Source organism: Gekko japonicus, unplaced genomic scaffold (genome assembly GCF_001447785.1).
Source record: "Gekko japonicus isolate JY-2015 unplaced genomic scaffold, Gekko_japonicus_V1.1 scaffold1162, whole genome shotgun sequence".
NCBI classification, from domain to species: domain Eukaryota; kingdom Metazoa; phylum Chordata; class Lepidosauria; order Squamata; family Gekkonidae; genus Gekko; species Gekko japonicus.
In genome coordinates, this window is record NW_015172038.1 from 191,704 (window position 1) to 204,066 (window position 12,363).

The 12,363-nt window shown below is 45.9% G+C and overlaps 2 protein-coding genes across 2 annotated transcripts in view; one reads left to right on the forward strand and one right to left on the reverse strand.

Annotated features, from left to right (window-relative positions):
• The window catches only part of HTT (huntingtin), a 153,458-nt gene extending 153,091 nt beyond the window's left edge, over positions 1-367 (reverse strand). Inside the window, 2 exon segments of the mRNA XM_015420645.1 lie at positions 42-161; positions 163-367. Of these exon segments, the coding sequence (XP_015276131.1) occupies positions 42-161; positions 163-227 (185 nt within the window). The 5' untranslated portion in view covers positions 228-367.
• A 219-nt stretch (positions 368-586) lies between these two features.
• Positions 587-12,363, forward strand: part of NOP14 (NOP14 nucleolar protein) — a 55,011-nt gene continuing 43,234 nt past the window's right edge. The window contains exons 1-3 of the mRNA XM_015420648.1: positions 587-1,056; positions 2,134-2,268; positions 9,989-10,130. Coding sequence (XP_015276134.1) covers positions 865-1,056; positions 2,134-2,268; positions 9,989-10,130 — 469 coding nt within the window. The 5' untranslated portion in view covers positions 587-864. The remainder of the gene's footprint in view (positions 1,057-2,133; positions 2,269-9,988; positions 10,131-12,363) is intronic.

The window sequence follows — 12,363 nt, forward strand, 5'->3', positions numbered from 1 at the left end:
AGGAGGCCGTTAACACGCCCGGCGCCGACGGCTCCCCCCACTCCGGGGCTTCCTCCGCTCGGGTCCCGCCGCAGCGCAACAAGCGAGACTCACGGCCTCTGGGGGGGCGGGGGCGGCGGCTCCTCGGGGGCGGCGGCCGAAGCGGCGGGGGCGGCGGCGGGGCTCTGCTGCTGCTGGAAGGAGCGGAGGGACTCGAAGGCCTTCATCAGCTTCTCCATGGTGGCCATCGCGCGGGGGAGGGGGACACGAAAGGCGCCTCCCGCCGCCCCGTCTCGGGCAGCAGCCGCGCGTCACTGACAGGCGGCCGGGGCGAGGCGTGGGGACGCGGCGCTCTCACTCCGCCACTGGCCCGCCGCCATCTTGGGGACTTCCCGTCATCCTCGGGGGGCGGCCTCTGCCCCGCCCCGCTGAGCGGCCAACCGCACGGGGGACTCAGACGACGGCCGGCGCGCGGACCAATCGGAAAAGGGGACCTGGGGAAAAACCCGCCCCCTTCCCGCAGCCGACCAGTCCCTGAGCCGAGATGGGGCCTCTACTCTCCCCGCCCCCTCCTGGGGGCTGGGCCACCTTCCTGGCTCCACCTCCGCAAAGGCCCCTCTCAGCCGCCGTCCGGCCTCCGTGCCCTCGTCTCCACAGCTGCCACTCTGGTGTGAAGGGAGGGCAGCCGAGGCCGGAGACTGAGGCGGGACCCTGGGCAACCCATCGTGGAATCGGGCCGCACTTGCGCATGCCTCGTTGTTATGAGGCCACTCTGCAATCCGGCTCCCCCGTCTCTATGGTCCGGCCGGGCGGGTGGTGACGTCCTCCCGCGAGACTGGCGGGTGGCTCCTCCTGCTTCCGGGTCCGGGCGGCGCGCGTGTGGCCATGGGGAAGCCGGCGCGGGGCAAGAAGAGCGGCCCGGGGGCCTTCGGACGCGGCCCGGGCCCGGCCGCTGGGTCGGTGCGCGGCAACCCCTTCGAGGTGAAGGTGAACAAGCAGAAGTTCCGCATCCTGGGCCGGAAAACGAAGCACGACGTGGGGCTGCCGGGCGTCTCCCGCTCCAAGGCCCACAGGAAGGTGAGCCCTTCTCTCGCTCCTCGGAGCTCCTGGGCGTGTGCAGAGCGCCGCTCCTGGGTGCCCGGCGCGCCAGAGGAAGGGGGCCTCCCCCCGCCCCCACCCGGGGTGTCTCTCTCGCTCTGGGTGGGCCGCGAGCTCCAGGCGTTGCGGGGCGTGCTCTGTGGACACCTGGGGGCTGGTGGGGAAACAGACGCCCAGGAAGGCATTCGAAGGCGACTCCGTGTTGGTCGGAAGCAATAGAGCAAAGCTGGAGTCCGGAGGCACCTTGAAGACCAGCGAAGTTGAATCCTGGGTGTCAGCTTTCCTGGGCATAGGCACACTTCCTCGGATACATTTGGAACAAGACTGCCTCAAACCTTCCACGTGGGGGGCGGGAGAGGAGGAGGAGGCGGGTGGGGTTAGTTGCAGTCAAGTTGTGTTAGTAACTGGGCAATAAGTATAGCTGAGATTGGATTAAAGCAGTTGGTAAGATCTGCAGTGGCTCAAGGGGTTAAGACGCTGAACTGTAGGCTGTGGAAGGTCGGTAGTTCAGCAGTTCGAGACCCAAGTGTGCCGCATGACGGAGTGAGCTCCCGTCTCTAGTTCCAGCTCCTGCCAACCTAGCAGTTCAAAAGCAAGAAATTGCAAGGAGATAAATAGGTACCACTTCGGTGGGAAGGTAACAGTGTTCCGTGCGCCTTGGTGTTTAGTCACGCCGGCCACATGACCATGGAAACGTCTTCGGACAGCGCTGGCTCTTCGGCTTTGAAACGGAGATGAGCACCGCAACCCTAGAGTCGGATTCGAATGGCTTTCGAGCAAGGGAGACCTTTACCTTAAGATCTGTGAATGGCAGGAAATTAGTATGCAAGTAGAAGGGTTAACAAACAGATGTGAGAACTAAGTTTAAGTCCAGTGGCACTTCCAAGACCAACAAAGTTCAATTCAGGGGATAAGCCAGAAGCGAGACTTCGCATCTGTAGATCCTCAAATAAACTGGAACAGATTTCTTTGTTTTACATATTGGGGGGGGGGGGAATAACTGTTGTTAATTCAGCCAGAATGTCACTTTTGGATTCAACCTGTGTTGTTTTTTAGCGTACGCAAACATTGCTAAAAGAATACAAAGAAAAGGACAAATCTAGTGTGTTTAAAGACAAACGGATTGGAGAATATGACACCAAAATAAGTCCAGAGGAAAAAATGATGAAGAGATTTGCTTTGGAACAGCAGGTAAATATATATAATATTTTAACAAGGGAAAACGAGTCACGTGTTTGACAGCTTATATTTCCGTGTGTTTCGCAACATTAGTGCTACTCACATAAAATTGAGTAGAGAACCTCTGCCCAAGTTCCAAATTCTTATGAAACTTGTTATTGAGAGGCTAAGTGAATTGGATTCGCTTCTGGAAGTTCTATGGGTTGAAATAGGGGGGCCAAAAGGAAACTTAACACTGGGAGTTTGTTATCGCCCACCGGATCAAAAGATAGAGGAGGATTATAAAATGATGAATGAATTAAAGATAGCAGCTAGACAAAAACACTGTGTCGTAATAGGTGATTTTAACTACCCACACATTGATTGGGTCAATATGTGTTCTAGTCGAGAGAAAGAGATTGAGTTTCTAGACACTCTAAATGACTGCGCTATGGAGCAGATGGTCATGGAACCTACCAGGGGAGAGGCGATCCTTGATTTGGTCCTAAGTAACACTCAAGACCTGGTGAGAGATGTAAAAGTGATTGCACCACTTGGGAACAGTGATCATAATGTTGTTGAGTTCAACATTTGTACAAATAGGGAATTGGCCAAAAAGACTCACACAACCACTTTTAACTTTAAAAGGGGTAATTTTTCTGATATGAGGGGACATGTGGGGAGGAAACTGAAGGGAAAAGTAGAAAGGGTCAAAACCATTGGGGAAGCTTGGAAACTGTTTAAAACTACAATTCTAGAAGCTCAAATAAAATATATTCCGCAGGTTAGGAAAGGCACAAACAGGTATAAGAAAAAGCCTACATGGTTAACAAACAAAGTAATGGAAGCTGTAAAAGGTAAAAAGGATTCCTTTAAGCGGTGGAAAGCTAGTCACAGTGAGGCTGATAAAACAGAACACAGGCTATGGCAAATAAAATGCAAGTCTGTGGTCAGGCATGCAAAAAGGGAATATGAGGAGCATATAGCAAAAAATGTAAAGACCAACAATAAAACTTTCTTCAAATACATTAGAAACAGGAAACCAGCCAGGGAGGCAGTGGGGCCCTTGGATGACCAAGGGGTAAAAGGAGTACTGAAGGATGATAGGGAAATGGCTGAGAAGCTAAATGCATTTTTTGCCTCCGTCTTCACTGTGGAAGATGAGAGGTGCTTGCCCACTCCAGAGCCGCTGAGTTCGGGAGGGGTGTTGAAAGACCTGAGTCAGATTGAGGTGACGAGAGAGGAGGTCCTAAAACTGATAAACAACTTAAAAACTGATAAATCACCAGGCCCAGATGGCATACATCCAAGAGTTCTGAAAGAACTCAATTGTGAACTTGTGGATCTCCTGACAAAAATATGTAATCTCTCCTTAAAATCAGCCTCCATTCCTGAGGACTGGAAGGTAGCTAATGTCACTCCCATCTTTAAAAAGGGTTCCAGAGGAGATCCGGGAAATTACAGGCCTGTCAGTCTGACGTCGATACCGGGTAAATTGGTGGAAACCATTATTAAGGAAAGAATTAGTAGGCACATAGATGAACAAAACCTATTGAGGCAGACTCAACATGGGTTCTGTAAGGGAAGATCTTGTCTCACTAACCTGTTAATGTTCTTTGAGGGGGTGAACAAACATGTGGACAAGGGGGATCCAATAGATATTGTTTACCTTGACTTCCAGAAAGCTTTTGATAAAGTTCCTCATCAAAGGCTCCTAAGCAAGCTCAAAAATCATGGGATAAAAGGACAAGTCCTTTTATGGATCAAAAACTGGCTAATTAATAGAAAACAGAGAGTGAGTATAAATGGGCAGTTCTCCCAGTGGAGGGGTGTAAGCAGTGGGGTACCACAGGGATCAGTACTTGGTCCACTGCTTTTTAACTTGTTCATTAATGATTTGGAGTTGGGAGTAAGCAGTGAAGTGGCTAAATTTGCGGATGATACGAAGTTGTTCAGGGTGGTGAAAACCAGTGAGGATTGTGAGGCACTCCAAAGGGATCTGTCAAAGTTGGGCGAGTGGGCGTCAACATGGCAAATGGGGTTCAATGTGGCCAAGTGCAAGGTGATGCACATTGGAGCCAAAAATCCTAACTATAAATACACGTTGATGGGGTCTGAACTGGCAGAGACAGATCAAGAGAGAGATCTTGGAGTTGTAGTAGATAACTCACTGAAAATGTCGAGACAGTGTGTGACTGCAATAAAGAAGGCCAATGCTATGCTGGGGATTATTAGGAAGGGTATTGTAAACAGATCAGCCAATATCATAATGCCGCTATATAAATCAATGGTGCGACCTCATCTGGAATACTGTGTGCAATTCTGGTCACCACACCTTAAAAAGGATATTATAGCTTTGGAAAAAGTGCAGAAAAGAGCAACTCGAATGATAAAAGGGTTGGAACACTTTCCCTATGAGGAACGGTTAAGGCGCTTAGGGCTCTTTAGCTTGGAGCTTATGCTGGAATAAGATGAGTTCAGAGTTACAAGGTGGGCACTGATTATCTAGAACACAACCAGATTGAAGGGACAATAGAATGGGAAGGTGATCACTTTCAGTCCGGGAGCCAACGGAAAAGTCAGTAATAGAGTCTCTCAAATCCATAGAGGATACTGCATAGTCCACAACACTGCATCCCCTGGGGGAAATAAAGGTATAGTTACCAGGTGTATCTTACTGAAAGGAACCATTTAGAAAGGTTATTTTGAATACATAGGTCTATCAGCCTGTGACCAGCCTGATTAACAACTGAGTCTCTAGACTGCCTAGGCAAAATGAAAGGGAAAGGGGTTTGGTCTTCCCCATCCCAATGGAAAATATTACTAAGGTGTTTATTATTACAACCGAATCTAGCATTAAAATCCCCCACTGCCAAAAAAGCGGCCTCAGGGTATTTTGTTAAAAAAACACTAAGATAATCTTTCAAAGAATTCCATTGGGATTTAAAGGAATTATTATCACGCCAAGGGGGCATATACACATTAACTGTAAGCAGCTGGAAGTCCCTGAGATGGAGAAGAAACGCCTGTGCAAGGGGGGGGGGCAAGAGTCCAATTGCATAATAGACAATTTAGAAGCATTGTTAAACAGCCCACAAAGCCCTGCCATATAACACCCCTTCCGATTTGGTCTCACCGCAGGGAGAGAATAAGAAGTAAATCCATTAATCGAAATATTGCTGGGAGACCAAGTTTCTTGGAAAAAAATCATGTTGAAAGTTAATTAAAAAATTCATTAGATCAGAGCCCCCCCATTTATTAGCTCACCCAGCGATGTTCCAAGAAATAAGGTGAAGAGTCCCGACTCCTGGAATTTCTCAGGTTCTTACTACTAGCAGGCAGTCAATCCATTTCAGAGATTGAATTCAGGAATGGAATATTGTCAGGGCAGACACAGTCGTTTGCTGTGACTTGAGAAATAGGATGAGATGGAGTAACCTTTGGGAGTTTCCAGCTGCACAGCTCATTCAGATCTTTTAGTACAGTTTCTTCCACTATTTCAGTGGGGGGAGTTTCAGCGTTAGGCGTCTGATCCCAGCTTCGAGATGTAATAATAATGTCTTCACACTCCCTCTGAGAAGTTTGGTTGGACATTATAGAAGCCAGTGAATCCTTAGGTGGATCAGATACAGCAGCTGTATGTAAAACATTTCTGCAGCACTTGGAGTTGTTGGATAAATGCGGCTCAGAGTCCTTGATCTCTTGCAATTTGTGGCTTAAGGGGTTAGCCTATCAATAACGGACTGCTGTACATCATCTGAGAGGTTTCCAAAAGAGGAGAGAATATCTTCTTCCAAATTCTTTGTTGAAGGATCTGAGGCCAAAAAATTATTAAAATCCAAACCAAATGAACAGTCCTGGCTGATGGTTCGTGTGGAGAGAGGGTTGGGATCGAAGCAAGCATTTGGTCCATGGGCACTCGAATCCTCCCAGGAAATTATGTTAGGTTGAGTAGTCTCAATATCCATAAGATCCTCAGCTTGGTAGGAGGTAGTAGTCGATGGCTTAGCCTACGTAAGGGAGTAACCACAGAATTAAGGAACACCTGAGTGGTAAAAATTCCCATTTTGCAGAGTTCCAGTTTCCTCTTAAAAAGCAGAGCTGGAAATGTATGTGTTGCAAAGGAAAGAATAATTCTTTGGAACTGGTATTGAGCGTTGAGAACGTCAACTTCGTGGAGGTCAATCTCTGAATACTTAATTTTGAGTACAGCCGAGAGGTGCCTCTTAGCACGGGAAATGCTTAGCCAATTTGGTACGAAGCCGTATCTCCCTTGGATCGTTAAGGCAATTTTCCTTGATTGGTAGACAAGATGGAATGGATTTTTGTTTGAGGCTTTATAAGTGTCCACATTACCTGCGTTTAGTTCACTGTGAGCATGTGATTTACCATGCTGACAGGTAGCAGCCACTGGGGGTTTAGTTTGATCATGATGGTCGCAGGGAGATAACTTGGCCACCGCAGCAGTTAGTAATTTAGTTTGAGCTTTTAGTTCTTGAATGCTGCCAAATAGACGATCCACAGTTCTGGCAATTAAAGCTAGTAAAGAGTTCATTGGGTTCATTCAAGGTGATCCGCCCAGCTCTGGGGTGGACTCTACCCTGCTTGCCTGGCTCGTTCCTCCAGGCCAGGCTCTTCAGGTAGAGCATGTGTGTTTTTCCCTCATCATCACCACAGCTGGACTCAAGTAGAGAAAATCGGTTTGAAGTCTCCACTGCAAAAGTAGGTGTGTCGTTCTTACTAAGGTTATTGTCAGCACCCTCAGAGCCACAAAAATAGTCACAGATTTTAAACTGTTTTGAAGCTGGCAATAGACAGTTTTCCTCTCTTCCTCTCCCACGTTTGCCCAAAGGCATAGTATAAACCAATTAAAATGGGGCTTGCCCAATTAGAAAAAAAATCCTGGATGTAAAAACTTAAACAGCTTCCTCAAAGGTAGTTAATCGGTTCCGATCAAAACACTCAGTCTCCGCTTCCCTCCTTAACAAAAGAGAATAATTTATCCTCCTGAAGGGGGAGTCAGATAAGTTCAGATATATTATTCAGAGACTATCTGGAGAGGAGTTAAAAAGCATGATAAAAGCTGGACGCTGAGTAGAAAGCGTAACCTGACGGGGCTAAATACAGTTCGTTAAAACCCACATAGGCTATAAGGAAGCTAATACTGAGCACAGCTAGCTTGTGAGAGATAAAATAACTTTAAAACCTTCCAAAAAAGCCGAGAGCTTATCTCTGGGCGTCCTTCGGGTAGTTGACCGGGGCTTAGTGGAAAAATATAATAATTTTAAGCTGCAATTGGTTGTGCATTTACTTAAGCATAAATCCCATTTAGGGGTGTGCACTTGACTTTTTCCAAGCCAAAAAAATAGCCAGAAAATACCTTATCAGCATTTATCGGCCATTTGTTCAGCCAGATATAGAGGTTATATTTTCAGCTATCGAGCACAGACAATCCCGAATAGTCCTGGGGGGAAAAAGGGATTATCTGGGAAAACAGGATACAATTAAATGGCATTTAAAGAGAGTGCACTCCCTTTAAATGCCATTCTGGGTGAAGCTGGAGCTTCATGAACACATTTAAAGGGACTGCAATGCCTTTAAATTCCTTCGATTCCATTATAGCCTATGGAGACCGTTATAGTCAATGATCCCCATAGGCTATAATGGGGAATCTATCCAGGGGTATGCAGGTGGCTGGGGGGGGCTGTTTTTTTGAGGTAGAGGCACCAGATTTTCAGCATAGCTTCTGGTGCCTCTACTCAAAAAGGGGTCCAATTCTATGGGCCCCCAAAGAAGGTGCCCCCATTATTTCCAATGGAGGAGGAAAAACAGCAAAAAAAGCAGGGACTGTTGTCAAACCAGTAGAAACTGAAGGACATTTTGCAGAACCTGTGCCACTGTGGCAATGCCAGCTCAACAAGTCCAAGGCGGGGAGGGGGGTTTGCAAGCCTAGCACAGCCAGTGCATGTACAGAGTGCCCAGCAGAACCAATGCCACTATGGCAATAACAGCTCAACAAATTCAAGCAAGGGGGGTTCCAAACCCAGCAAAGCCAGTGCATGTACAGAGTGCTGAGCCGTACCAGTGCAATGTACTAGTGCCCAGCAAAAGCTAGTTCCTTCCCTTAAATGCTTTCTTTTTCTCCATTGAAAACAATGGAGGATGGGGGCACCTTTGGGCACTCTGTACATGCACTGGTTCTGTTGGACATTGTATATGCACTGTCTGTGCTGTGTTTGTGCGCGCACACACACAAACCCTGCTTGGATCTGTTGAACCGGCATTGACACAGTGGCACTGGTTCTGCAGGGCACTTTGTTCCAGTCTTTTTGAAACTTTGGGAATCTTTTGAAGTGAGGCACCAAAAGGTATGCTGAAATTTTGGTGCTTCTACCTCAAAAAACAGACCCCTGGATACCCCCAGATAGATTCTTCATTGACTGTAATGAAGCCGAAGAAATTCGGGATTTCCGAAAAAACCCAAATCCAAATACTGTGCCGGTATTGAAATTTGGGTTTTTTCAGGAATCCCAATTTTGGGGGGTCCAGTATATCTGAATCTGAAAAATCCATCGTTGTTTTTTTGTTCGTTCTGTTTTGTGCACAGCCCTAATCCCATTGCACCCTAGAATTTACTTTGAAGCAAACATGCATGGGATTGGAGTTAGAAAATCTGATTTAAGATGGATGACATGATGTGCTTAGAATGCTGGCCAGTTTGGGTATGGCCAAGATTCTTTTCTTGCAAAGTGCCTGAGATGGCCTTTGGTTCTCAGTCTCAAGCATATTTAAGGGTGTGGGTATTAAGTATGTCAGCCTAGTCAGATACACGAAAGGGGGATTCATGGTTGTTCCTGCAGCAGTTACAAGATAGGATTTGGTGACTGTTAAAGAAGCCAAAGAAGACAAAAGGGAATAGATGGCAAGTACCACTGGTACCTGGAAGGTAGTGACCAAGAGAATGGAGTAGGAAGGAGGGTGTATGCCACTTGTTGAGGACACTCCAGCTCTGATTAGATGGTCACATAGGTATTTTCTGGACCAGAATTGGATGATGTTCTAATTCAACAGCCGTGCATTTGGCACCAGACACATGACTCTAATCCTAAAAGGTTTCATAAACATCCTTGTCTTGTGTTTATTAACCTTGCTGCTGAACTTCCTTTCTAAAACCAACAACAGCAAAAGTGACACTTAATTTATGTATCACCCCTGTCTCCTCTTCCCACCCTCAGAGGCAAGATTTTCCCTCCCATTTTTCCTTCCATTTACTGACTGAGCCACCGTAGTTGTCTGTTTCATAAACATCCTTGTTTTGTGTTTATTAACCTTGCTGCTGAACTTCCTTTTTGGTCCAGTATCAACTTATTGTTTGTTATTTCATTGTAACATGTAACATTTGTCTTATCTGTACCTCAAATCATTTGACCTCTGAAGAAGGCCCCTAAGGGTTGTAACTACCACCATTCTGGGGGTAATTCAGGAATAAGAAAGAATATTTGTAGTGAACACCTGAGAGGATCAGTTGAGGCAGTTACAGACAAGAGAACTATTGTGACCAGAGTAGGGGGGGGGGCTGTGTGTCATGTGCTGAGTTAAGGATTGGGGGTGGGAGGAGCAGAAGTGATGTTAGAAATGGTGACTTCTGTTTCTAAGGGGCATGAACTATGTCCATTGGGCTAAGAAGGACTTCATTGGGACAATAAATGTTCTATCCGGGATGGCATAAATACATTTATTGACTTTGTTGCAGAAAAGCCATGAGAAGAAGAGCATCTATAATCTTAATGAAGAGGAAGACTTAACCCATTATGGCCAGTCTCTGGCAGATATTGAGAAACTGAATGATGTTCTGGGCAGTGACAGCGACAGTGAAGAAACAGGAATGCTGTCAGGTAAGATCAAAAGATAGAGGAGGATTATAAAACGATAAATGAATTAATAATAAATAAATTAAAGATAGCGGCTAGACGAAATAACTGTCATAATATGTGATCGTAATAGGTGTCGTAATAGGTGATTTGAACTACCCACACATTGATTGGGTCAATATGTGTTCAAGTCGGGAAAAAGAGATTGAGTTTCTAGACACTCTTAATGACTGTGCTATGGAGCAGATGGTCACGGAACCTACCAGGGGAGAGGCGATCCTGGATTTGGTAATTCCCAAGACCTGGTGAGAGATGTAAAAGTGATTGCACCGCTTGAGAACAGTAACCATAATGTTATTGAGTTTAACATTTGTATAAATAGTGAGTTGCCCAAAAAGACTGACACAACCACTTTTAACTTTAAAAGGGGTAACTTCTCTGATATGAGGGGACATGTGAGGAAGAAACTGAAAGGAGAAGTAGAAAGGGTCAAAACCATTGGGGAATCTTGGAGACTATGTAAAACTACAATCGTAGAAGCTCAGAAAAAATATATACTGCAGGTTAGGAAAGGCACAAATAGGTATAGAAAAAAGCCTGCATGGTTAACAAACAAAGTAATGGAAGCTGTAAAAGGTAAGAAGGATTCCTTTAAGTGGTGGAAAGCTAGTTTCAGTGAGGTTGATAAAAGGGGACACAGGCTCTGGCAAATAAAATGCAAGTCTGTGATCAGGCAGGCAAAAAGGGAATATGAGGAGCATATAGCAAAAAACATAAAGACCAACAATAAAACTTTCTTCAAATACATTAGAAGCAGGAAACCAGCCAGGGAGGCAGTGGGGCCCTTGGATGACCAAGGGGTAAAAGAAGTACTGAAGGATGGTATGGAAATGGCTGAGAGGCTGAATACATTTTTTGCCTCTGTCTTCTCTGTGGAAGATGAGAAGTGCTTGCCCACTCCAGAACCGCTGATTTTGGGAGGGGTATTGAAAGACCTGAGTCAGATTGAGGTGACAAGAGAGGATGTCCTTGTAACGGCTGCCTGACCCCTTCGAGTGCAGGACCGTTGTTCAAAGAACAGATCACAAAGCACTTTTACAAAAATACTGAAGGAATTCTAAATAATCCCTCCAGAATACAAGGTAGTCTTCCACCAGGTCATTTATTGGTTCCCAACAGGTCTGGAGCAAAAAGACCAAAGTCTCCAGGCTGGTTCTGGAACTTAAACACAAAGGTCAGTCTTGCAGAGTAAACCACAGACTGAGCGAAGGCAAAAGTTTGGTAGTAGTAACAGCTTACGGTCCAAGGCAATAGATTTAGCCTTTGAGGTTCAAGAAGTCCAAAACCACGACAAAGTAAAAAATATAAGTTCTTCATTAATTGTGCAGATTTAGTTAAAACACAAGACTTAGGCAGTGAAGGAAAAATAACAAACACTGAGCTTCACCAGCATAGCTAAAACTTACAAAGCAGTTGCAAAGGTTACCCGTTTCAGGTTCAAAAATACAAGAGTCCAAGATGACAAAGATATTCCAAGCACATAGCCCATCTGGGTGGAATCAAGTCATGGTGCCAGATAGTGGGGTTGCTTCGGAGTATTGACCAAGCTAGGCCCAATACCCCAACAACCCTAAGTAGCCACTGACTAGAAGCTTACTTTATAGGAACTGGGGTCTCTGAGTAGCCTAGGCCTTTGGCCACTCACAGACCAGCAAAGTGATGTCAACTTCTGCTCGTTACCAGGGCGACCATGATAGTCCATAATACTTATTTGTGAGTTGAGAGAACCGAAACCCAAATACAGCTTTAAGGGTCTGATACTCCCCACACACAGGTGCTAAGCACTCTGGAATGCACTAATTGGCTAATTGCTCACAGGCCAGTACTGAAGAGCACAGGCAGCTGTGAACACTCAAGGACATTGAGCGTCTTCTTATCTCTTGTCTCTAGGGAAAATCCCATGCACCTCTTAGCTTCTTTAAGCACACACTGTGAGGCGTTTGAGGCCTTACCAGGCTTGAAGCCTGAACCAAAGAAATTCAAGTAACCTTTTAAAACAAGCAAGCAAAATTGTGTCTGACTTACGTTACAGTCATACAACTGATAGACAACTTAAAAACTGATAAATCACCAGGCCCAGATGGCATACATCCGAGAGTTCTGAAAGAACTCAGATGTGAACTTGTGGATCTCCTGACAAAAATATGTAATCTTTCATTAAAATCTGCCTCCATTCCTGGGGTCTGAAAGGTAGCTA